The following is a 27663-nucleotide window of genomic DNA, read 5'->3' on the forward strand; positions in this document are numbered from 1 at the left end:
GTGCTGGAGACAAACAGGCAAGCAGAGTGAGGGTACTATTCATTGACATTATTTCAAGAGAGCAGGTGCTAAATAGCAGTCTTCAGCGGCTCCGCCAGCAGACAGCTGCTGCACCAGATCAAGGAGCCATATATTCAGGGGGAGTACAGAAGAACAGAACTTCTAGGGCAACAATACCCCAGTGTCACAACACCTCTTCTTTCTTTCTTAATTATAGGGCTTGACTCTTCCTACTTAGCCAATCCATGTGGCTCCCATACTCCCACATACCTTCCTTCCTGTGGGTACTTGCTGGGCTTTTCCAGATACAAACTATGAGTACAAATGAGGCAGAGAATTCCAGAGTTCTTTGTGTGTTCCAACTTCAAAGGCATTTGGGGTCACCAGTTGGAAAATGAAAACCACTTATGCCATGGCCTACAAACTAGCTAGGCTCATTATGGGGGGAAAAACATATGGAGGAGAATGCTCACTTGAGCTGCTCTCTGAATGGCAGCTGTGGGAAGCAGCCCCTCGCACAGAATGCCAAGTCAGGAAAATCAAAGGTCCTTCAGGCATAAAAAAGGAGGGTACAGAGGGGCAGCTGGCCACTTATGGTGTGAGTCTGGGCCTCTTGCCGAAAAGCATCTTTATTTGAGAACACCGAGGCTCTGCCCCTTGGATCATCAAGGTTCAAAAATACTTAAATTATCCCCCTTAGGTAATCAGTCTCCCAAAAAGAAATATTTTGAGCATTAGGGGAGATACAAGCTAAGGAGAGCACCGGACATGGTGGGTTCCTTATATTCTTGGTTCCCTTTATTCCATGCCCACAAATAACTTTTATTGCCCACAGGGTCACTGAAGCAAGGGCCCCTTTTGCCTTCCCAAAAAGTAAATAAGGTAAAAGCTCCTTATCAAAAGATCTCTGTTGTTCTCTTAGCTCCTCTGAGAGAAGGAGAAAGAACATTCTGCAAGTAGCTTCCCAAAGCCAGCATATAATAGTGCCAAGTTTCTACTTGATGAAATCACCATGTTGAGTGACCAATTATCCTGGCTTACCAAGGGCTTTCCTAGGTGTAGCACTCAAAGTCCCATGCCCTGGAAAACCCTTCAGGTCCTAGGCAAACTGTGATAGTCAGCCACCCTAATGCCATGGTGCCTTACTGAGGCCAGGCCTACACGTACCTCATCCTACAGAAGAAAGAACTCATAATTCTATCCTCTGAACTTCCAAATGGCCTACAGAATCCGCACACTCACTTGACCGTTAACTACTGTCTGATATTTCAGAAAATGTGATTGGAGATATCAGTGTATGAAGTATATGGGGACCTGGGTCATGGAGGTCACCGCATCCTCCAGGTGTAGCTAGTGGCACATCAGGTGGAATCTGGTGGCCTAGTTTGGTGGACTCCAGTCAACAGACCAGCGCTTTTCAATCTTGGTACTACTGACATTTTAGGCAAGATAATTCTTTGTTGTAGGGGGCTATCGCATGCATTACAGGATTATAGCTGCATCGTGAACTCTAGTACAGCCCCACCCCAGCCATGAAAAAAAAAAGTGTCTACGGACATTTCTAGATGTCCCCTTGGAGGAAAAAGTCACTGTGCTTGAGAATCGCCCTACCAGACCCTTCTGCCTTCCCTGGAACTTGCCAGGGTTCTCTACTCTTTCTTCCCTTCCCATCGCTTGCTAGGAAAAATGTTAAATTTTTCTTTTGGCCTTGGACAGATTAGAAGAGTGTGTATCCAGGGATAAAAGATAGAACACAAGGGAATATACTGGATGGTAACATAATAGCATTGTATGGTGACAAATTGTGGCTGCACTCAGTGAGCACAGCATGCTGTACAGACTTGTTGAATCACTATGTTGTGCCTCCAAAATCAACATAACATTGTGTGGCAACTACACTACAATAAAATAAAACAAAAATAAAAATAAAAGAGTGTATACCAATTTGCCTCATGGCAGAGGACTCCATGCCCAGCCAATTCTCAGCCTGTGCGCCAGGCAGGAACATTTTAGGCTCTGTGCAGAGCAGGAAAGCACTGGCCAATATTCGATTGCCTGGAGATTGCAGTCCTATGAGACAGTTCAGTCCTCTTCAAACCAGAGCAGCAAGTTCCATGGTTTTCCCACAAAGTATACCTTTTCACTTACTTATTTTTTAAAAATCATAGCATATTAGGAGATCTCGGACTCTGAGCAAAGTATGTAGATCCCTGGACACTCTTCTTTTGTGGCTACCTCAAGTCCTCCTGCAGAAGTGGCAACTTGGGGTTGAGCTGGTTTGGGGTTTGCTGGTTCTCCATCCTACTCCTCCTCAGAAGGAGCAAGTAGCAGAGGCCCATGATGCTTATGAGAAAATAAAAGGATTCATACAATGACTTCCTGTGTCACAGTCTATCTTGGGGAATTCTCTGCCAGGAGAAGGGACTAATAGCTCTTCCTGGTGCCTAGAAGATGCTTGAAAAGTAAAATGCAGAAGCAAAGCACTGAAAAGACAAAGGGGTTTAGGAAAACCCATCTAGTCTGTAAATGGTTCACATCAGCATGCTTCTGTTTTTTTTAAAAAGCCTTAACTGCACTTGAAAGAAATGAAAACTTGGGAGTTGAATCAAAGAGTACCATCTATCTACTTGGATTCAGAGCAGAAGAATCACAGAGCAGAAATTCCAAACAAACTGAGTGTCACTGGAGACCAGTCTGATGACTACTCTACCCTATTTGCTTGCTTCATAGTTGCCATGACAAAACAGCCACACCTAGGCTTTTGGACCAAGAACATGGAATTCTCTGATTCCAAATGCCTGTGATGCATGTCACCATGGCCTGTTTTCCTATGAGGGAGGAAAGAAAGAATGGAAGGAAGGAAGGAAGGAAGGAAGGAAGGAAGGAAGGAAGGAAGGAAGGAAGGAAAGAAGTAAAAAGAAAGAAAGAAGAAACCACAGTGAATAACCAAGTAAACACAGGAAATCTATTTTGCCTCCAGAACACAATGGGGCAACCCCAGAGAATGACACAAAGGCTGGGCCAGCCCTGCAGAAGAAGGGGGCCCTGAAAGGCTTTAGCTACACAACTGGAATATTCCCCGTATGACAACACTAAGTTTCCTGGTGTGCATATGTGTTTTAATTATAATTAACAAACCCTGGCTGGAGAGGACACCACCACTACCTCCTCCTCCCAGCGCATGAAGAAACATGCACCAGCCACAGGCATCACATGCCTTAAAGCACCAGCCATTTCAAAACCGATTGTGTTTTCTTCTCCAAACCTGAAGCCTGCCTCTTTACTGAGGTTTGGCCTTTGAAAACCCCAGAGAGTTGATGCCAAGCCCTCTCTGCCTGAATTGGCCCCTTTGATCAGGTGCCTTTAAAAGGATCCTGTGCTTCCTCTAGTGTACCTGCTCTCGTCTCAAACCCACAGATCCATCCCAGAACTGATGCGAAACCTTGAACATTAAGTCCTTCCCAGCAGGCATATATGAATGGCGCAAAACAGACTGTGTTCCTTGCCATTAGGTCTGGGGTCCCTGGCTTGCAGCTAATGGGCATCAGTTGTGCTGATGAAGGCCTGGGCTGGTCTCTGGCGATTATGCCCCAATGAGGCCAGAGTTAGTCTGCACAACTGAGGAAGGAGCTTATTTTAAGAGTTTTGGCTCATTCAGTTTAAGAATGTGAAGAAAAGAAATGGGTGGAGTCACCCCCAATGGGGACCACGCACTGTTAACCTCAGCTCAGTTCTGCTGCTGATGTGACTATGGCCACAAGCTGCCAAATGCTGCTTCCCTCTGCTTGTTAAAGAGCCAGGCACCCATCTGACTTACTGAGTACAGCTCATTCAGGACCTTCATCAAATCATCTTGGAGCTGCTGGCCGACTTCTTTACTCTGCAAGGAAAGAAGAATGAAGGTTAATTGGGGAACAGAAGGAGTAAGTAGGGGGCGACAAAGGCAAGATCTGCATTGGCTCTATAACTAACACAGACTCAATTAAGGCCCATTATTTAATCCAGCAAATCAGATAACCACTCCGATCAGACCCAATTATGGTCAGATTACTCAAAGAGTTTGAATAAAATGAAATGTGCCCCTCCTATAGCCTTGCTAAGGCAACCGTGTGGAGGGCGAATGAGTGTAAGCTTCGATTTTTCAGAAGCCTACACTCCGAAGAGCAGGCCTGAAAGCCATATCCTACCTAGTGACTGTTGGGAGGTGGAGTAAGCTTTCTTGGACACTTGCACTTGAGCTTTCTTGAGAATTGTGCAAGAAAGTCAGATGCGAAATAGGATGCCATAGAAAGAAATATATAAATATCCAAGGACTTCAAAGTACCTCACTACGTAGGAACCTCCAAGCAGGAAGGAGGGATAGGTCCTACTTGATTCATTTCTACCACAAACTCCCAGGGCAGTGGAACCCCAATAATGACTGGTTTGGACATTAGCTAATGTTACTGGATTCTGATAATACATATTAAGGGGTTTCCAACAGGTTAATCTTAAGCAGTGTGGCTCTTGGGTTCTTTGTTACTACCACCCAGGGCTGGAATCTAACTACACGTACAGAATAGTTGAAATAAAGAAGCAGGAAGGAGAAAAGAGCCATGCCTTCTAAACTGAGTGTTTTTTTTGTTTTGTTTTTTTTTTTTTGTTTTTTTTAAACTGAGTGTTTTAAGCTGAGGTCAAGAGCAGGGGATAAAACTGATTGGCATCACTGGGTCATTGAGAGAGAAAGTCCTTGTTTTATTGTCTGCCAGCTCCTTCTAGTTCTTTCCTACCAATCAGATAACAACAATGCCCTTCTAACAGAAGGTAGAGTACTACCTCTGGCATGGCTCTGCTTCCAGGCAAAGAAAGAGAGAGGTCTTGCACGTCAGAAACATAATCATTTATGATCTTGCTTTATATTCAAGATGTATGACTTTAAAACCATTTTTTTTACTACCAAAGGAATATATGTTTATTGTAATTAATAAGAAAACTGGAAAAAGAAAAAACAAAACAAAAACAAACCCCAAATGCAAGAAAACCATAGGAAACATTCAAAAAGAAAAAGTAACTTTTAATTCTTAACACTAAGAAATCAACACGTTTTTCTTGTCTTTTCTGTATGATTTTCATGAAATCAGGGTTGCATTATACACACTGTAACTTATTCACTTAAATATTTGTGAACAGTTACCTCTATATTATTCTAGAACATAATGAAAGATGATATTGATGTAGCTCCAATTCTTGGACATTCACTTTGCTTACAAATTTTTATGACAAAATATGCCATATTACATTACTTTGTGTATCATCTATGCACACACCTTTCATCATTTTCTCCTAGAAGTCACATTGCTGAGTCAAAAACTATTCATTTATGCCATTAAACTGCCCTTGAGAAAAACTGTACCAATGAAAAATACCACCAGAAGCATATAAGCCTGTCACTTCACCTTTTTTTCTCTTGACGATTGGGTATGGCATCCTACTGTGATCTGCAGTTCTTTGTACTGAACCTGAACTTCTTTTTTTACATGTCCCTCAGTCATTTTCATGTCTCTTTAATGCTCTGCCTTTGTTTTATTATGGAATTAATTATGGGATATAACATATGTGTGACCTTCGTTGTGGGAAGGCAGGACTTTTTACACCTGGTAGTGTGGAAATGGGTAAGAGGAGCCCTGAAGGAGCAATCACAAGACTCTCCTATTCCTGGCTCCTCCACCATCAAGAAGATAACTTTGAACAACAAGATTCATCTCTCTGGGCCCCTGTTTTCTTTTCCATGAAATGAAAGTCTAACGCATTCCTAAGGCCCCTCCCTAACCTTGGCCATTCTATGATTCTTCATGATCTTTTGCCTGTCTTCTTGAGTCCATATTAGATTCAACCACCACCCAGTTCAGTGTACAGCTCGTTGGCTTCACTTCCCAAAGTAGAAGATAATGAGTAAGTTCTCCTTGGGGGCTGAGATGTTCTACAAAATGCACAGCTTCGGGGTTATCTTGTCAGTCTTAAATTTACCATTCCCAAACGTCTCTCATTCAATGCCCTTAACCACTGAAAGAGGCCACAAGAGGAAATGCCTTTTATCTAGAATCTAGCGTACCAGCCTCTCCTTCCCATCATGAGGAAAGCTGAGCTCCACTGAAGCAGCAGAGACCCAAGGAGGTGAAGTGAGGCAAAATGACTCACCAGCCAGCCCCAGAGTCAGCAACAAGGCCAGGAAGTGACCATGAGTATCACTTCCAAGCTCCCTGCCCCCCAAATGCCCTGCCCTCCCACCTCCAGGTCAACCCCGCTGCCAGCAGGCTCCAGACCTCCCTTACCACCTCCTTGTGTTTAAATGGTGGAGGTTATGGGAGAAAGCTCCCATTCCCCTACCCTGTTGCTTACCCAGGTCTTCAATAACTTAGCCGCAGGAGGAAGGGGGAGGGGAAGAGGGAGGAGAAAAAGCATAACCAATAAAAAAGCAATTAAGCCCAGGCAGATGTTTCCTTTCGTGTACCGATTAGTTGGAAAAGGACCGACTCAACTATTATCCCTGTTTATTTGAACAAGCTGCTGAAGCGATCCTGACTTACGGCTCCCTGTGGCTGAGGGCTGGGCTGGCTGGGCTGGGCACACATGGGGAGCTACCCCAGCGAAGGTGGCCCCCAAAGCCCCCAACACATGGGAACAGTTCTACCCCAAGGAGAGAGGCAGGAAATGGCCAAGGCCTCCCCTCCCTCTCCTCTCACGGATGCTAAAGGGCCACCGGTCTCTATTTCAGAGACCTTCACTGGGGGCCTCTGGGGGCCAGCGCAGCCCAGCAAGCCAGGAAGGGCTTCCGTGCTGGCCGCCCCGTGGAAGGCTTGTGGGAGCTGGGCAGCTACCAGGGGGCCCCACCCAAAGACAAAAGGGACATTTAATCCCGGGAACAACAAAATCTGATGAGGCCGAGGACATGACAATGAAGTCTGCAGGGCCTTTCCGTTCCCTGTTAAAAAAAACAAAAAAAAAAACAAAAAACAAAAACGCAATGGGTTTCTAGGCAGGGAAGAAAAAGAGAATTTACAGAGCCGTCTTTGTGCGCTATCACACAGCCTGCATCTCTTTTCTTTACAATTTCTTGGAAGAGAATGAGTCATCTAAACATTGCAGGAAACCAAATAGAAGTTGAGGGAAAAAATTACTTTGGGCAAAGTTTTTCTCTTAAATGTTTGCATAGTAATCTTTGCCTGGAAAAAAAAAGAGGATGCCTAAATTTAGAATAGAGATGTGGCACAGTTAACAATGCTGGTTCTATGGGATAGGAAGTGGCATGGTGTCTTAGGCGGGGATCTTTTATTTTGAAACTCACTACAACCGTGTGGCCAGTGTGTTTCCCGGGGAGGAGGGCCCCCCTCTGCCTGCTGCTGGGGCGGAGCTGATCCGAGATTGCTACAGCTCCTGCCAGCTGTGCGTTTGCAAAATGGGCAGGGAATCCTCCTTTTCCAACAGAGAACAGCACTGGATGACAGAAATGAAACGCACAGCCTCATTTCCCCAAGACCATAATCTTCCAAAGCCTCCTCCCTCAAAGAAAAGATGTAGCGGTTGACATGCAAGGAAACAAGAGGCCACGTGGTCTGGGCTGCCCGACACTGGGCTGGGTACACTTCTTTGGATGGATCCATCTCCTGAGCTCGCATGGGTTTGTCTATCGGCATTGACCAAAGAACACAGATTATGAAAAGGGTCTAAAACCAGTCCTCATCAGGGAGATTACCTTTTAACTTATCCTCTAGTTATTTTGCTCAGCACTAGTGCGGTGGGTGGGCTGTTGTTTATGGGCTATCTGTACTACAAAGCCGCAGTATTTGACAGGCACAAAATTATCCCGTTTGTATGAAAGGAAAAAGAGAGGAGGCATGCCTCTGCCATGTGGTGAGAGCTAATCTCAGCGCCGTCCCAAGGCTTAGCTTGTCAGCAGGTAGAAACAGTGGGTCATTTAGTTCCCTGCCGATGAGCCTGTGCCAGCTGTTTTCCAAAAAAAGAATCTAATTTTCAAGGGCACGTATCTCCCTCCACCAGTGCTGCTCCCCCTCCACCCCCAGAGATACTTCTGAGACGAACTGTTTAAAAAATCCAGTTTTAAAATTGAATTTACATTTACAGGTTTCTGAGGAAAGGGATACGAAATCCACATGAAGCTCTGGCAGCAGGAGACGCGCCACCAGATGTACAGTGACAGTTTCAGGGGCACTCATTCACCACCTCAAAGAGGTCAAGTTTCAGGAGTTGGAGCTTTGCCTTCAATGCTTGTGGTGGGGAGGATAGGGGTACAAAGAGTGGGTGTTTGGCAGCATGGCCAGTGCTGGGGTTGGTGGACATTATGTCTGGCCTTTCCCCAACCCACCTCAGCTCTTCAAAACAAGTGGCACAGTGTGAAGTTACAGGGTTGCGGGGAGGGGGGCGGCGGTGATCCTGCAGGTCAGAGTTCAGAAATGATTTCTAGATTTTCCCCACAGCCACACTACTTGTGTATATGCAGAGGATCTCTTTCTATTCAGCATGTGCTCATTAAGATACCACGTGACGGCTTCAGGAAGGCTGTGCTCCAGTTACAACTTCATACTCTGGGGAGCCCCAGCTAGTATAAAATACAAATATACTGAATTGCAAGACTTTTATAGAGAGGTAGGCTGGGAACTGCCATGAGAGGGACACTTAAAAGTGCTTTTACCTTCAAGACAGGGTAGACCAGGATTTCAAAATGTACTTTTTAAAAACTGCAATCAATTTTCATATTATGGTGTATCTACAACAAAAGTACTCATTACGCGCAATGCATTCTATTTCCTATTCTTTTTTCTTCTATTTTTTTTTATGCTAGTCATAACTCACTAGGTTCATTTTACAACTCATTAATGAGTCATTATGCACAGGTTTAAAAAGACTGGGTATGCTGAAATTGTGGAATTAATAAAGAAAATAGTGGGTTAGGGACTAGAGCCCACCAACTAAGACAGGCATTAAATGACTCGCCCTCTCAAGGTAGCTGATGAGATGTTTGGAAGCAGGTTCAACTCTTAGATCTTGGCAAGGGGGAAATGCTGGATTTTAAGGAGTGAGCAATAGTCTGTGTGCAAATATTTATAGAATGCCTATTATGTGTCAAGCACTTGTGGTTTGACTGGGAACACAACAGTATACAAAACAGTTTAAAATTTACAAGCCACCGAGAAAGATGGACATTAATCTGGATGTCCAAGCCTATCAGAACACAGCTCTTCTGGTTTCAAAGGCCTTACTAGAATTGGAATTTCTTAAGCTAGTTTTCTATTCAAGATCAATATTTTTTTTCTACCTCAACCAAGAGGATTCTGCACTTTAACCTAACTCCAGAGCAAGTTAAATGGTGAATCTAGCTTGCCAGAAACCGAAATCTGGATTTCAAAAAATCTTGCTATTCTACAGCATATCCTTTTTCTTTGAATTTTCCTTTATAAGTGATAATAGATATTTCAGTTTATAATGACATTGTTTCAGTGACTCCCAGAGTGGGCACATTCTACTTTTAAAGAATCTCTTGAGCTTGTCAGCACCGTAAAAACAAAGCTCACCAGTAGCTCCTTCACTCAGAAGTGAACGGGTGTAGTTACGTGCTCCTGGAGACAAGAGTCATAACTTAAAAGAAAATGTCTGAAACCTGATACCGTCTGAGGCTCAAAATACCTGGCTCAGAATTCACCTTCTAACACAACTGACTTCTCAATCAGATTCTTGTTTAATGATCTGAATTACTTAGCCTAAACAACAAAACAAACAGATTATAACTTTTAAAGCACTTTCTGTCTCCCATGGTGTCAATCCCTGCTTTGTGCCTGTACAGGGGCTGCGAGGTAGTCACAGTTGTTGAGTCAATTAGATAAAATGTCTGTTTCAATTTAAACATCGTGCTTTCATGTAACGACAGAAATAAAACAACAGAGTTGCCTTTACAGCATATAGATCATTAAAAGTGGAAACTCCATCAGAAGGTGCCCACATACACAGGTTACAGTTCACAGATGAGACACAAAAGGTGAAATGACTTTTCCAGGGTCACACAGCTATTCAGCACCCAGTGGAGGCCACAAGCAGTACTGGGAGAGGGTGAAGACACACGTAGGCTCTGGACGGAGCAAGAATTGAATCCTGCTTCCACTACCTGATTGCATGACCTCGGGTAAATTATATGACTGCTCTTCGCCTTAGTTTCCACATCTGCAAAATAGGGTGATAATGAGATAATCCACGTAAAGTCCTTAAAACAGAATCTGACACCTAGGATGCTCAATAACCGTTAGGTATCATTCTATTAACACCCACTTGACTGCTCTCCCATCACACCGTGCTCCTGCTTATGTGCCCTCAAAATACATTAATGATCGTGAACTGGGGAAGGTCCCAGAAGCTAACCCCCAGGCAGGATTCCAGCTAAATCTCTGATGGAAGGGTTCTATCAACCCACAGGGAAGAACAATCTTTGCTTTTCCTTATGCCCCCTGCTGCACAATCTAATCTCCTCCTCAGTTACAGTAAGAACCAAAGTAACAATGACTCCATTAGAAATACGCAGTTTTCCTATGGGGAGACAAAAAAAGTAGGTGTGTAGCACAAAGGAGGGAATTGGGAGTGGAAAAGGGTAGTATAGAAGGAAAATAAGGAGGATAGAATTACCTTCTATCCCTTCAGAAAGATTAAACAGAGAAAATCCTTCTCAACTGCACAACTGGGACTTCGTTCAATTGGGGTCATAAATTAAAGAAACAAAGGTAGGAGCTCCCTACTGCCTAGGTCAGAAAAGTCAAAGACTACCCATTACCAAGTTCTGGTTTAATGAAATCCAGGGGCTTTGTCCTCTAGAGCACTTGTTTCTGAAAGCCATTTCCTTAAGGCTTTTCCAGAAGTTCTGCAATGTATGAACAGTCAGACTTAATAACCACAGGAACGCTAGTGGCCCTGGGAGAAAATCCATTCTCTAGCAAGACAGTGATCTCTGTGGATTCAGCTCCTACCTTCCATGGATGCTCACCCTGCTCTGTGACAAGTCACCAGAACCTCTTGCTATGGAAACACATAATTCAGACAAGACTGAGTCCCACTGGACTGGACCAGGGCCAGGGATGGGGCTGGGGGCTGGGAAGAAGCCAAAGGCCCTCTGCTCTCCCAGGACCTTAGATGGCAGAGACTAAAACACAGTGTTGTAACAACTCGAATGTTCCTCTACGGTCGTTCTATCTCTTAGAAGGACCCATTCTAAGACTAAGAAAATAAGCTGAAAGCAAAATCCCTTAAAAGGAAAGAGATAACCAAGTATGAGGCTTCATTTTTTAAATCACTACTGTGACCCTTTTCTTGGCAAATTTCCATCTTTAGCTCTTCTGGATAATGATGTTATTAGCAGAATATAATAATGTCTTCAGGCTCTGATCTCTAGCGCCAAAGCATTTCTTGAGGTCATACTGAAGATCTCCCAGGCAGGACACGGAAGGCATAGAAATGGTGTCTAGGTAACTGTGGTGCCCTGGGTAGACCAGGACACAGGGGACAAAAGACACAAAGGCAAACAGGCAACATGAGAACACAAATCTCTCAGCAACTGTAAAATGAACACTGGAGAAAAAAACAATCGATGGCTTGGAACTGGGCAAGAAGAAGGGAGGGGTGGGGAGAGCCAGAATGATAAGGTGCTTGCATGCATAGGCCCTCCCACAATAAGGAATTCCAGGAGCTGGGGGATGGGAAGAATGCCTGTGTGGCTCCCAGATGGCCGGGAAAGGCTGGAAGAGCACAAGTTAATAGAGCTCATCTGAAAGTTGGCAGCGTGAACACCGAGAGGAGGGCGGCCTGGTAGGAAGTAAAACAGTCAGCAGCACCCGTCCAGGAAATGCCTGGGGCACTGGGAAAATCGCTGATTAAATACTTTCAGAAAGAGGAACCCAGCAGCGAAGCCAATTCATTGAAGGATCCGTGTAGTTTCAGTACTTTTGGAGTTGCCTGAGAATCCCACTGCCTCGAGAGGAGAAGAGGCTCCAGGGGGCTTCAGCTGTGGGGGGACCATTTTCTTGACACTCCCAGTACCAGGGCTGAACCCAAAAAGTTGGATTAAAGTCAGTTCTAGGACACAAGTAGAGCTCTTTATTGGCAGAAGGACTAGAATGCACTTCATTGGGGCTGGGGTGGGGACCGGGGTGGGCCAATTCTGTTCAGATACCGAGGTGGCTTGCAGCCCTTTGTCTTGGTCAGCACTCTAGCACACTGCCACTCCCATCCGGCATGGTCCGAGTACACTCACAATCTACATCCTTGGAAGAGGGCACCTTTCCTCTTGCCAGTACCTCATTCCTGATGAAAAATCATTGGATTATGAGAAGGAAAATGTCCAGGGTTTGAAACTGGCAATTTCCAATCTCTGGCTCTGACTTTGCACCGAAGTGCTTTGATTTTCCTCTTTGATCAGGCTTTATAAATGCTCCAGGCACCCTTGACAAGAACGCGTAGTTGTCTGCAGTTAGGCACTGTGCCCATGTATGTTATTTAGGCAAAGTCTGTTAACTGTTTTTCAACTCTCTATATCTTTACTCAATTTTTCTAATTGTTTTAATCATTCATCAAGGCAGGAGTATTAAATCTCCCAGTGAGGTTGATGATTTGTCTGTTCCTTGTTTTAATTCTGACTTAAGTACTGTAAGGCTGTTATTAAGTATATGCTATTTCCTGGTAACTTTAATCTCCAATTATTATAAAATGTCTCCCTCTATCACTGATAATACTTTTTGAATTTTAAAATCTACTTGGTCTGATCTTATCAAATCCTCTTTTCCCTTTAAATCTTTCTATATGCTTATATTTAAGGCATGTGTCTTCTCTTAATAAGTGACATACGCTTCGGTTTTATTTAAAATCTGTTTGACAATCTACCTTTTAATTTTACATGAGTCAATTTATCCTTGTAATTATTGATACATTTATATCCACCAAACGGCTATATGCCATTCTACCTGTCTACCTGTCTCTATAGCCTCCTTTCCTCTTATTTTTTATCTTCTTTTTCTCTTCCATTTTTAAAAATTCAGTGAAATTTACTCTTTTGGCATATTCTATGTGTTTTGTGAAATCCACCATTATTAAAACACTGGATAGTTCCATCACTCACCCAAAAAAAAAAAAAAAAAAAAAAAGCTCTCCTGCTGCCCCTCCATAGTCAAACTCTCTTCCACCCTTTACCCCTGGAAGCCACTGCTGTGTTCCAATGACCCAACAGTTTTGCCTTTACCAGAATTATTTTTACCTTCTTTGGGGCCATTTCTTATTAATTGAATTTCCTGCTCTTTTAGATTGGTACAGTGATATTTCTCTATTAGTGACCCTACCTAAATAAACTATAATATATATCCTTGACTTGCCAAAGTCTAATATAAATTAACTCTTACCACTTTTTGCACAATCCTATTCAACCAATTTCCCCACCCCTACCTAGGAATAGACTCTATCGTTGCCATTTAATTTTTTATGTGCTTAAAACCTCACATGGAATCATTATTTTTCAAATAGTCAATCATTTAGGTGTACACTATTTCTTCTCCTGTATCTCAAGGCTTCTATCTGGGATTATCTTCTTTCTGCATTAAGAATATCATTTAGTATTTCTTTTAGAGCAGGGCTGCTGGTGATAAATTCTCCAAGTTTTTTCTTGCCTGAAAAAGTCTAGTTCATCTGTATTTTAAAAGATATTTCTTTCAGCTTTTCATTCCACTGTCTCTTGTCTTCCACTACTTCTGCTGTGAACTCAGCTATCAATCTTGCTGTTATTCCTTTGAAGGTAATATGCCTTCTCTCTCTCTCTAAATCTTTTAAGGATTTAGATTCTCTCTGTCATGGTTTCCAACAATTTCCCTATAATGTGCCTACATGTTATTTTCTTTGTTTATCCTACCTGAGGTTCATAATGCATCTTCAACCGGCAACTTGAGATCTTTCTCTAGTTTGGGACTATTCGCCACCATTATCTCTTCAAATATTGTTTCCACCCATTCTCTCTATTCCCTTCTTCTGGAACTTAATGTGTATGCATGTTAGGCCCCTTCACCATATCCCATAAGTCTTCTATGCTCTTTTTTTCTATTTGCCGTCCTTTTACCTCTCTAAGCTTCAGTAGATAAATTTTTTCTGACCTACCTTTCAGTTCATTAATTCTTTATGCTTTGGCTAATTCTCTATTCTTTGACTAATCTGTTCAATCCAGACATTGAGCTCTTTATTTTACTGTATGTTTTCAGTATTAAAATTTCTGCTTCAGTCTTCCTTTTTTTTAATACAGATAAAATTCACACACCATACAGTTCATCATTTTAAAGTGCAAAATTAAAAAAGAAATAAGATGTACAATTCAGTGGTTTTTAGTATATTCACAATATACTAAAGGTTGTGCAATAACCACCGTTATCTAGTTCCATAACATTTCATCACCCCAAAAAGAAACCTCATACCTGTTAGTATGCACTCCCACCATCACCACCCACTTCCCCCAGCTCTGGGTAACCACTAATCTCCTTTCTGTCTCTGTGGGTTTGTCCACTTTGGATATTTCCTATCCATGGAATCACTTAATATGTGGCTTTTTTCACCTAGCATATTGTTTTCAAGGTCCATCTGTGCCATATCAGAATTTATTTCCTTTTTGTGGCTGAGGAATATCCCATTGAATGGATAGGTTACATTTTTTTTAACACATTAATCAGCTGGTGAATATTTGGATTGTTTCTATTTGGAGGTTATTATGAATAATGCCACTATGAACATTCATGTGCAAGTTTTTCTGTGAGCCTGTTTTCAATCCTCTTGGGTATACATATGTAGGAAAATGTAATTGCTGGGTCATAGGGTAACTCTACGTTTATGTTTTTGCATAAGTTTTGCTTACATTTTTGAGGAACTGCCAAATTGTTTTCACAGCATCTGCACCATTTTACAATCCCACCAGCAATGTATGAGGGTTCCAATGTCTCAACATCCTTGCCAACACTTGTTCTTTTCTTATTTTTCTTTAATTATAGCCATCCCAGTGGGTATGAAATGGTATTTCATTGTGGTTTTGATTTGCAGTTCCCTAATGATGAACAGTGTTGACCATCTTTTCATGTGCTTATTGGCCATTCGTATACCTTCTTTGGAGAAATGTCTATGCAAGCCTTTCTTGTTTTGCAAAATTGGGTTGTCTTCTTGTTACGGAGTTGTAAGAATTTCTTATGTATTCTGAATACTAGATCCTTATCAGATAGATATATGATTTGAAAATATTTTCTCTGAGTCTACAGGTTATCTTTTTAATCCTTTTGATAATGTCTTTTGAAGCACAGAAGTTTATAATTTTGATGAAGTTCAATTTATGTATCTTTTTCTATTATTGCTCGTGTTTGGTGCCATATCTAAGAAAAGTTACCTAACCCACCAAAGTCACTAAGATTTATGCCTGTTTTCTGCTTTGGTGTCATATCTAAGAAATACTACCTAATCCAAGGTCAAAGATTTATTCCTGTTTTCTTCCAATAGTTTAAGCTCTTATGTGTACTTGTTTCATCCATTTTAAGTTGTTTCTTCCTTTTTTTTTTTTAAGATTTTATTTATTTATTCATGAAAGACACACAGAGAGAGAGAGAGAGGCACAGACACAGGCAAAGGGAGAAGCAGGCTCCATGCAGGGAGCCTGACATGGGACTTGGTCACAGGTCTCCAGGATCACGCCCTGGGCTGAAGGCGGCGCTAAACCACTGAGCCACCAGGGCTACCCAGTTTCTTCTTTATAATATCCAATTTTTTGTTATTATTTTATTTCATAACTGTATTAAAGAGAGTTAAAGTTTGTCTGATAACCATTATATGGATCTCCTGTGGGTATGTTGTTTTTCTTACAAGCACGACTCACACAGAATGATGAGTGGGAACTATTAGGCCTAAGATGATAGTATCTTCCACTAGAGAGGATTTAAATTTGCTTCTAGCCACTACTATCCTAGATCACCTTAATCCAATTAGAGATTATGATAATTTGAAGCCAGGCTTCATTCCTGTGAGACTGCTAAAGTCTATTTCTGGTTCATCCTTCCTTCTAAGCTGTATCCCTCTGGGGTCCTAAAAGCCTGGAGAAGTTTACCAGGGCTCCCCCTCCTTGGCCTTGTATTCCAGTTTTTGTCCTGTTAGCCCCACAAGGCTACTAAAAGCTCTGCTTGGCTTCTTGGCTCTCAGTGATTTTTTTCTAGAATAGTAGATGACTCCTGGGGAAAAACAGCTCCAAAGGAGCAGAAGGTTGGTCTACATTACCTAAGCTGCCTTTTCTAGAAGTTCAACCCAAAGTCTAAACTTTGAGGACATAGATTATTTTATGTTTATGTGTAGCCCTCACCAGGTCCAGTGCAATACTGGATACCTAACAAGTAATGAAATATGCTTTGTATAAAAGAGTGAATGGGTAGGGGTGAAAGTGAAGGCTTACCACATTTATGTTTTAAAGTTATTCATTTCCCAGGACATGGTGACCAAAATATTCTGGTAAAATAAAAAAGAAGCAAATCTGAGGTTTTAAATACAGTTCCTCATTACTTCCTTAGGGGCTTTTCAAAAACCACAGTCCATCAAAGGGCAGGAGGGGGCTGAATCTACCTCACATAAAAGGAATCTATGAAATTAGCTGTAGTGATTCAGAATCCAGATTCAAATCTCAGGCATTCTCTGGTGACTCAGAGTCCACAAAATGGAGGAACTTCACATGACGTTCTAAAAATGAAGACATACAATGGACCATTTGGGGATCCAAGGATGGTTTGGCCATCTAGTTCCTGGGACATAAGAGAAGATGTCAGCTTCCCCAGCTATCCCAAATTCCTTAGCACCAAACTGGCCTTTTCTATGTGACACCAGCATAAAATCAGCTAGAAGTAATCATCGACTTCTCATCCTCTCTCCAAGAAGTGGCCATGAGCTGTTGACTTCTCCTTCACGACATGTCTGACATCTGTCCTCTTTTCATCCCTCCTGGCACCACTAGCAGGCTGCAGGCCTTCATTCCCTTGCCCCCAGATTAGAGGCCCCATCTTTCTGAACAACAGCTCCATGACATCATTCTCCTAGCAATAAACCTTCCACGGTTCCCAAATGCTCTCCAGAGAATCAAGTTTAAACTCCTTGGTTGGGCATTAGGGGCTCTTTTCAGCTTTGTTTCAACTACTCGCCTCATAAATACTCTGATTCAGCCAAACTACTGTACCCACCACCCTCTGAAGAGTCCCCACTCATTCCTGTGCTCTTTCGTCCCGGAGCCAGTCACTTCTATGTGGAAAGGCCCTTCCACCCTGTTCCCCCAACACTCGCAAATACCTTCCTTTTCCAGGTCTAATTATGAAATCATTTTCATTCACTAAAAACCCAGCCCAAATGTCACTTCTCTGCATTCTGTATGGAAAGGATATAGGACCACACCTGTCATAGGGTAAATCTTCAATACATATTTTTTTAAAAAGTGAGTGCTGGAGCGCCTGGGTGGCTCAGTGGTTGTGTCTCAGTGTCTGCTTCAGTGGTTGTGGCTAGGGTCTGCCTTTGGCTCAGGTCATGATCCTGGGGTCCTGGGATCAAGTCCTGCATCAGGCTCCCTGTAGGGAGCCTGCTTCTCCCTCTGCCTATGCCTCTGCCTCTCTCTGTGTCTCTCATGAATAAATAAATAAAAAATTGAAAAAAAAAGGTGAGTGTCTGTGGTTGCAGGGGAGGAAGGATGTAATTTTCAATCAACAACGATATGGAAGTAAATCCCAACTTTCTTTTTTCAATTAAATTGTGCCCTACCTTACACTATATATAAAAACTGGCTTCATGGGGATGGCTTTAGACCACAGTGTGAAAGATAAAACTATGACTTTTAGAAGATAATGCAATGGAATATCTTCAAGACCTCAGGATAGAAAAGGCTTTCTTCGACATGATAGAAAAAACACTAACCATAAAAGAAAATGGGTGCAACCACACTGAAATTAGGAGCTTTTACTAGTCAATAGAAAATACTAAAAAAAAAAAAAAAAAAAAGGTCACAGTGTAGGAGAATATATGTCTAATAGATATAATCAGTAAAATGACTAATATTCAGGATAGGTAGTTCACGAGAGAATATATCTATATGGTCAGTAAAAATATGGAAAGGACCTCCGACTCATTAGTAATCACAAAAATGCAAACTAAAACCAATATGACAATAGCTAACATTAAAACAGGTCAAAACAAAATGAGAGCTAAAATTAAAAATTTTATCATACTAAACGTTGGCAAGAATGTAGAAAAATGAACTCTCATACATTGTTGGTGGGGGTGAAAATGACTAGTAACATTTTGGAAAATACTTTAGCATTACATAGTAAAGAAGGAGATATGTGTATTTTTTCACCCAGCAATTCCACTACTAGGCATTTCCCCTAGAAATCTGGTCATGTGTACATGGATATGCACATATGAGAATGTTCACAGGGGCATAGTTTGCATTAGTCCCACATCAAAACAACCCAAATGCCCACTGATAACAAAATGAGCATTGATAAGTAAATTGTGGTGAATTCATAAATGGGGCTCTATAGCGATGGAACTCACAAACCGTGGCAAACAAAAGAAGCAAGATGCAAAATTAAACTACACTGTGTAGAGGTGAATAACTAAAAGATGTAATTTAAGAAAAGAAAGGGAGTGGCGCCCAGATGGCTCAGTTGGTTGAGGGGCCACCTCTTGATTTCGGCTCAGGTCATGATCTTGGGGTTCTAGGACTAAGCCCCCTGAGTTGGGCTCTGTGCTCAGTGGGGAGGCTGCTTGAGGATTCTCCCTCTCTCTCTGCCCCCCTTACTCTACTCACACTTGCTTTCTCCCTCCCCCCCCCCCAAATAAATAAATAAATCTTGGGGGGGGGGTGGAAAGCACAAAAAGGCAAGGGAATAATTATCACAAAATTAGGACAGCGGAGGAAACAGAGTTGTGACTACAAGGAACACAGCAGGGACTTCTGAGGTGCTGATAAGGTTCTCAGTACCTTCTTGTGTGGCTAGTTACTTGTGTGCTTGCTTTAGAGTCACTCATTTATTGTACACAGATATTTTACACACTTTTCAAGTTTTAAAAACTGAAAAAAAGAAAGTTGCATGATGGATGAGTGATATCTATCATAAATGCGGAAAGAGGGTTTTTGCTGGTTGACACTGGTTCACAGGTCATGAACAACCACGCTGGACATAAGCTCTCCCTCTAACACCTGTACTCTATTCTCTGGCAATTATTATCGTGGAACACTATCTCTTATTTACAGGACATGTATCATATCTACATGATCTTGATTAGAGCTATTTATGCAAATGTCTTCTCCCCTTTCAATTATAACATAAGCTTCTGAAGGACCTGGACTACATCTCTACAACCAGTAATTAATAAAAATAATAACTGTCGCTTACATTTACCTGATGGCTTATTGTGCACTAGTCATTTATAGGCATAATCCTATTTAATCTTAGTAATAACTCAAGCTATTATTCTCTCTATTTTGTGGATGCTCCAGCTTAGAGAGGTAAAGCAATCTGTCCATAGGAACAGCTATTAAGTGCAAGAGTTAGGGGTGCCTGGGTTAAGCATCAGACTCTTGACTTCAGCTTGGGTTGTGATCTCAGGGTCATGAGATTGAGCCCGGCATTGGGCTCCCTGCTCAGTGCAGACTCTGCTTGAGATTCTTTTTGCCCTTCCCACTCATGCTCTCTCTCTCTCTCAAATAAATAAATAAATCTTTAAAAAAAAATTACAAGAGTTAGAATTCGAACTCGGAATATTCCTAGTCTGTCACATTTGTAGCCTCTTCCTCTAGTCCAAGGCCTTCCATGCAGGAAGCCCCCAGTAATTATTTCTTGGGCGGAAACGAGAGAATGAAAGGCCAACAACTTTCACAGCAAGAAAGAGAGGCAGAATACAAAACAATAGTCTCGATGAATCAGTTTTCAAATCCTCAGGTCTATACTGCTGTAAAGGCGAGGATTCCATCTATTGAAAAGAGAATCATGTATACAGAGCTGTAGAAACGAGCTGCTAGGATATTCTGGTGAGAGGGAGTGAATCCAAAACTTAATTAGCTCTTAAATCCATTTTGCTGTATTTGGATGGTTGGCAGTTCAAAGGGCAAATGGCAAACGCATGTCTCATGTCTCACGGTGCAGATGAAAGGGAGCCAGAGGTTACCGACCACTGCTTCACCACTGACGTGGTGGCCAGGGTGGAAGCCTTCAACAGTCTGTCTGTTCTTCACTTTGGTCTTGGGACTTCAGGATGAATGGGATGAGGACAGTGGTAAATGACAAGAGTGAGCACTGTTCTAGGGGGCACTGTCCTACGAGAGTTCAGGCACCAATCTTCTTGGGGAGCCCCAAGGAAGGCAGTGGAAATAGGCATAAAGCAAAGCGTGCTTTCAGGAGTTCCCTTAGTGCCTAGTGGAGAAGTGAGAAGCAGAGGGAAGGGAAAGGAAGGCATTTTTTGATCCAAACCAATAACAAGAAGCACGATCAAAGCATCGCTTGCCATTTGTTATCGAAAAAAAAGCAACAGCAGGCCTTCCTGCATTCCTGCCTTTCTATGCTGGGCTGCCCTCTCCACTTGGGGATGGAGAGTGTGGCTGTAGGCTGGCCTCTCCCCCTGATTATCCCCAGCCCCCAACTCCTGGGGACAATTGAGCTGTGTCTCTGGCATGTGTGGAACTGCAGGTCATGGCCATATTTAACGAGAACATTCATTCTCCACAGGCACTACGGGGCTCCTCAAAACGCCCTTTGTGTCACTGTGCCTTTCTCTCCACGGCACACACACACCCCCCCACACACACATACTAATTTAATCAAGATGTCCTAGCTCGTAGATGGTGGACTCGTCAGTTCCGCATTCTTCGCGGCAGTAGGGCTTTGAAGCAAAATATGTAGGGCCGAAGACAGCAGGTTGAGGAGATGGGGTCAGGTCTCCAAGCCAGGGCATGTCAACTTTTTGTGCAAACCCAATGCATAAAGGGTACACTAAGTTTGTGATATATTCTTACCGTTTTTCTTTAAATATTCTGAAAAGGCTGAGAAATGTTTTCCTAGGCAAGTGCACAAACATTCAGAAGCAAAGGAGGAGAAAAGCAAAGAAAAAGAGAGAAAAGAAAAAGAAAAAAATTTATTCAACAGCCCTAAGTCAGGGCTGTTTCTAGAATATAGAACTAGAAGAGAGCTTGATATCACAATTATGCCTGCTCTTTCTGTCCAATCTCCCTTCCACTCACCATGATTTTTAAAATCTGAAAACTTTGTCCTATCTGAGAACCAGATTTTAATGCAGATTTGCTTCTCTGACCACAGCCAATCTCCAGAGAATCTCAAAATTGTGGTAGGGAGTTAAAGCAATAAGAAAAATAAACAAAGAAACCATCTGGAAGCTGGGTCCCCACCCAGGTTACCTGATTCCCAGTCTCATTCTTTCCCTATGCTGTGGTGTCTCCCAAAGAGAGCCTCACTGCTCATTGCCACTTTCTGAGTTGATTTGCAAATGCCCAGCTGAACCTCTGATACCCAAGTCTTGTGGTCTAGGAGTCAAATCTATTCAAGGAAGGCATGAGGCAGGGGATCTCAGGCAACCTAGCTGAGAACTGATTAGAACACATGTTGAAATTTCTCTTGTCAACCACAGATCCATTTTGCCATGACCTCCTGCCTAGGACATCTAACCCATTCCCTCCATTATCTGCTTGCCAGTTTAATCAGCTCCCATCACTATGGACAGAAATGTAGTCAAAGAGCTATTGTTTCATGACCCATAAGGGGGTTTGCAGAAACCTAGCAAGCAGGACTCCAGACTACAAGAGGAGTGTATCCTTCATAGCTTTTGGAGCAAAAAGAATCTTGTGCTCTCTTCCTGTCTGGCTCAAGTAGGCAACTGGCCTGGGGTCAGGACAACCCTGAATGCTTAGGCTAATCCCAGGGTTCTTGTGTAATTTTACAAACCCAAGTAAGCTCCTAGTCAAAAAACTGAAAGCTTTCAGCTCCCTTGCAAAGCTGTCCTCAAAAAGTTCACCACCCCCTAGCAAAGAAGCATCTCTCCTCTGCAGCTTCTTAAGGTAAGAACTGGCTCTCTGCCCTGTTCCCCTCCCTCTTTTGGCTAACCTGCCCAAATTTTCTCTTTTCTGGAAAAGCCGATAAAAAAAAAAAAAAAAAAAAGTTTCCCTGATCCTGTCAAATCCTGAGACTACGGCCTACGGCTGTAGGTTTTGCATGAGGGCAGAGAACAGTTAATCAGTACTTGCTAAAATGAACTGAATCAGCAGGGAGCAGCACCATGATGCCTTATTTCATCCAGGTCAAAGCTGCACAAGGTGTGAGTCTGGGACCTGGCCTAACTGAGATACCGGATTACATCTCGAGGCCAGGAACATACAGCTGGAAGACTCTTTGTCTGCAATGGGAAGGCCTGGTTTCCTACCTAAGAGACATCTGATCCGGAGAGCCAGAGGCTAGCTTTCCTCCAGGGCTGGTGGGAGAATGAGGCAGAACTCAGCGTAGCCCCGAGCTATGTGGTGTCAGGCCAGAGGCAACAGGCTGACATCAGGTCCTTACATCTAACCTGGGGAGGAAACCCATCCTGTGTGTCAGAAATCATCTGCTCTGATTACAACACCCTTTTTCATCTTCCTGGCTCAGGAGAGGATATGCACTGATAACTTTAATAATGCCAGCAGGTACAATTAATTTCCTTTCCTGCTCTTCATATACTGTTATGTGAAGGGGACTGGAAGGACAAAATTAAACCCCACTGGGGCAGCAGCCTGAAGCCCTGAAACAGGCAGACTGCTCAGAACTCGGCATGGCCAACCTCGCCCTGTGTTTCAGCACAGGGACCAATGCTAACCCTCATAGTGCTTGAGAGACCTCTGTGGCCTTGAGGGCAAGGCTAATTCTTTTGTGGTTGGGTAACAGTGACTACAGAATTAAATTAAATTAAATTTAAAAGCCCAGGCAGGATTTGATTGGAGTCTAACGGACATAGTAATTAAGCAAGATTTAATCAAAGTGATACGGACATATTTTATGCTGTTTCAAAGAGGAATATCTATTTTATTGGGTAATGTGTTCTGCATCTAATATATCCCTAATGCAAAGTTTTTTATGACTCTATGAAGGGTTTTCTGAACTAAAAACTTGCTAAAATCAACGGGAAAAGGATTTCTTGACTTATGCAACATTTCTCATCCAAAACAGTTCCATGGCCTTTGCCATCGTCATCCTCACACCATTTCTAGGAGAATAAGCCGGCAAAAAGGATGCTTTCTCATTCCATTTGCAAACGGGCCCACAGAGGTCTGGGAAGGCCAACTTCTTGAATAAGGCTCACAAGAAGGTAACACTAGAGTTGGAAGAGATCTTTTGTTTGAACTCCCTATTTCAGCCTCATACTGTTGTATTCCTTCTCCCCATTAGTGGAAAGGATAAGAAAAATGCCTAAAATTGGGATGTCTGGGTGGCTCAGTGGTTGAGCATCTGCCTTCAGCTCAGCGTGTGATCCTGGGGTCCTGGGATCAAGTCCCACATCAGGGTCCCTGCATGAAGCCTGCTTCTCCCTCTGCCTATGTCTCTGCCTCTCTCTTTGTCTCAAATAAATAAATAAATAAATAAATAAATAAATAAATAAATCTGAAAGAAAGAAAGAAAAGAAAGAAAAGAAAGAAAGAAAGAAAGATGCCTAAAAGCTCCCCTGAGGATACCACAGTTCCCTAAGGTTCATTCCAAAACCCAAGCCCAGTGGCATCTGCTCAGATCCCTTCCTTCCTCACTGCTTCCAAGTACCCACCACAGAGAGGCCTCTTCTCACATCGGTTCTATGAACCATGTTACTCATTTTCTTTGGCTTATTTAATTTGCTTATCTCTCCTCAGTTCTTTCACTAGGCCTCTTCACTTCCAGGGCTCAGCTATCAGTTTAATACATGGTCAATGTTCAGATCTCCTTTCCAACTGTAATCCTCACTACACGTTTGCTGTGCCATGTGTGACTCTGAGCTGAGGAAGACTGGGGTCATTTCCTGGAGACAGCACTGGCCAGAGGTTAGCAGACCTGGTCGCCTTGCCCCCAGCTCTGCTACTACTAGCCAGGGTGACCTAACGCAAGTCACTGCTAGCTGGCACTTCAATTCTTCACTAATCGCAGGGCAGGACTAGAATCAGAGGCTCTTTCACATACTTTCCCCAATAAATGGCAAACTCCAACTTCTGATGGCTCAGATCAAAATGCCTGCAGTCATCTCTGACACTTCTTTTTATCACAGGCACATTCAATTCAGCACAATCCTTCTGGCTCCATCTTCAGAACAAATCCCAGAATCTGACACTTGTCGCAATCACCATGCCCACCACTCTGTTCCAATCCGCCATCATCTCCTGCCTGAGTTTACAGAAGCCTCCTGAATTGCTCTTCTATTCTGCACTCACCTTGTTCCTCCTTCAGTCTTAACACAGAAGCCAGAATAATCCTACTGAAACAGGAATCAGATTATATCATTCCTTTTTGTTCCAAATCCTCACGTGCCTCTCTAGTGGCCTCCAAGGCCCTTCCTGACGCAGCCTGTCTCCATCCCCCAACCATGTCTACCGCTCTGCCTCCTCCTTCCTATGCACAAGGCCTGGCTGCTTCTCTGCACACTCCCATTGCAGGGCCTTAGACATGCTGTCTCCTCTGCCCGAAAGACCCTCCTCAGAGGCAAAAGCCCTAACTGCCTTTAAGAAGCAATTCAAATGCCGATTTATCAGTAAGGCCTTCCCTGACCACCCTCCATAAAATACCAATAGCCCCAGCACAGCCATATTCCTTGCCCTGCTTTATTATATCATTACCTAGCATCTTATACATTCACAAGTTCATCTGTATATTGTGTTTTTCTCCTACTAGAGCATAGGCAGCCAGACACTTTTCCTGTTGTTATCTGCTGTATTACAGTGCCTACCACTGTGTCTGGAACACAGGAGGCACACTGTAAATATTTGTTGAATGACTCAATGAACTGTGATTCCTTTCTAGTATTTACCTCCTCCCACCTCATGTCAGGTCACTCATACTCCCATCTATAATTTCTTTGCTGTGTCTTTTTGTAAGTCCTGTCCTTTCAGTTCCCACTGCCATGATCCAAGAACTGGCTTCTATTATCCCCCTGAGTTACTGTAGTAGGCTCCCAGATAGTTTCTTCCATCCTAAAGCCACCAATATCACTGCAGATCATGGCTTTCAGTATTTCATTGCCCTACTTAAAATGAACAATGGCTTTCTTTGACCTGTGGCTGGGATGCCTAGAGTTGGCCTTCAAAGAGCTCAGGGTCTAAGCTCATCTCACCTACTTCTCTCGCTGCTGGCCAACAGGAAGCTTCTGCTGCTATATTACAGGGAACAACATCTCTAATAGGGGCAAAGAGGTAGGAGAGGAAGTCAGCACCAGATAATATGGAAATATTCAAAAGATATTTCTGTAAGATAAGAAACAGATGAATAATTAAGACTCCTGGCAGCAGGTGATTAAAAGAACATCAGCCCAACTCTTTCCCTTCTAAGAAGCTTGCCTGATCACCTCTCATGAATCTGTTCCTTTTCCAAGCTCCTACAGACAACTCGTTATCTGCACCACTCCTTAAATGGATGTCTTAAGTTATAACCTGCTTTGAGAGCCTCTGGCCGCCCATCCAGCTGAAATACACACACACACACACACACACACACACACACACACACACACACACACTCCAAGATCTTGAACCATGTTTTAATTTTGCCTTGCAGTATGTTTAGAGCGGCAAGCTGAATATTGAGCAATTACAGGCAATTAAATAGTAGTGATTAAATTGAACTGAATGAACTGGTAGTGGTACTTGTGCTTTTGGATTTAAATAAAGCAATGTTCTTTTCTTTTAAGGTCCCTGAAAGAAGAGTCAGGTGGGCTATGTCATTTTCCTGCCTGAGACCTCAAAGACTCAGAAAGGCCACTGACTCAGAGAAAGCACAAAAAGAGAAGGCTTTTTTTCTACTCTCCACCCTCAAAATGAACATCAAAAGGAAAACAAGGTCATGGGAAGAGGCAAGGCAGGAAGAGATGCGATGCTTATGTGGGCAGAAGGCTTGGATTATCTTGGCTTTGGAGAGGAGATGATTAAAGCTACAGAATGGGTCTCCCAGTTCGCCCTCTTTCTTTCCTCTCTACCCTGTATGAGAGCACACCGAGGAAAAAGATTAGCTTAGAGAAGCAAAGACCACCCTAGCAGGGAGAAGGCACAGGGGCATACTCTCCTCTGAGAAGAACCGAGCTCCACAGAGCACTTTCTTTTCTTTTCCTTGACTTTAATCGAGGAATAATTGGCAAATAGGGGTGGACACATTGAAAGTGTACAACATACACTTGATATACATACACATTGTGGAATGATTGCCAAGATCAAAATAAGTAACACATCTATCACCTCCCATCGTCAGCTCTTTGATTGTGTGTGCATGTGTGGTAAGAATGCTGAAGATCTACTCTCTGCATCTTTCAAGTGTGGTTTACTGTGTCATTAATTATATGCTGTGCATTAGATCCTCAGAATTTATTCTTACAGCTAAAACTCCATGCCCTTTGACCTATGTCACCCCATTACCCCTCTCCCAGCCCCTGGGAACCACCATTCTATTTTGTTTCTATGAAATTGGATTTTCAAAAAATTCTACACATAAGTAAATCTCTGTCTGGCTTATTTCACTTAGGATAATGCCTTTCAGATTTGTCCATGTTGTCACAAATGGCAGGATTTCCTTTTTTTTTAATGACTGAATAATATTCCATTTTACACACACACACATACACACACACACATCACAGTTGCTTTACACATTCATCTGTCAAAAGACATTTAGGTTGTCTCCATATCTTGGCTATTGTAAATAACACTGCAGTGAACACGAGGGTGCAGATATCTTTTCAGATACTGATTTCAATTCCTTCAGATATATACACAAGAAAGGAAGTGCTGGATCATATAGTAGCTCAATTTATAATTTTCTGAGGAACTGCCATACTGGTTTCTGCAGTGGTTGTATCAATTTACATTCACACCAACAGTGTATAAGGATTTCCTTCCATCCATCTCCTCACGAACATTTGTTATCTCTTGTCTTTTTGACAACGGCAAAGCCCTTTCTCCCCAGGCTTTACTGATTCCTCTGACATTCTGGGCAGGCAAAGTAAGGATATGAGCAATTTTCTGCAGTGTAAAGATGAGGAAACTGAAACCCAGCACAGCATAAGTACTCCATTGAGCCAGCCAGGGCAGAGGCTCAGACACAGCTCTGAGGTCTAGATTCCCAGCTGAGCTCAGAGACAATGAGGAAGATATAAGAGGAAGACAAAGGGAAAGAAGAAGAGGGGGAAACCCTCTCTCCTTTACTCATATCAAAAGTAGGGTATTTCCAAATGAGAGCACAGGCAACCTAGTCATTCTAAAAACAAGTAGTTTCCAAGAAGATACCAATGAGATACTGGACTGCTCCTGGATGTACCAGAACTCGGTCCAGTAGAGTAAAAATCATACAGCCAAAGAATCATAAGTAATATATGAATAACCTATGGAATAGCCAG

General features: G+C 42.7%; 1 protein-coding gene and 1 long non-coding RNA gene across 13 annotated transcripts in view; one reads left to right on the forward strand and one right to left on the reverse strand.

The window, feature by feature from the left end:
* Positions 1–27663, reverse strand: part of SRGAP2 (SLIT-ROBO Rho GTPase activating protein 2) — a 234822-nt gene that overhangs the window by 74695 nt on the left and 132464 nt on the right. For all 12 annotated transcript variants that reach the window (XM_072815064.1, XM_072815062.1, XM_072815063.1 and 9 more), the window contains exon 5: positions 3818–3880. In XM_072815064.1, the coding sequence (XP_072671165.1) occupies positions 3818–3880 (63 nt within the window). The remainder of the gene's footprint in view (positions 1–3817; positions 3881–27663) is intronic.
* LOC140627047 (uncharacterized) lies at positions 2843–26407 on the forward strand. Its single transcript, XR_012026009.1, has 3 exons — positions 2843–3923; positions 23274–23412; positions 25969–26407. It is a non-coding gene; the product is annotated as an uncharacterized lncRNA (long non-coding RNA).

The sequence above is a fragment of the Canis lupus genome, chromosome 38, assembly GCF_048164855.1.
Source record: "Canis lupus baileyi chromosome 38, mCanLup2.hap1, whole genome shotgun sequence".
NCBI classification, from domain to species: Eukaryota; Metazoa; Chordata; class Mammalia; order Carnivora; family Canidae; genus Canis; species Canis lupus.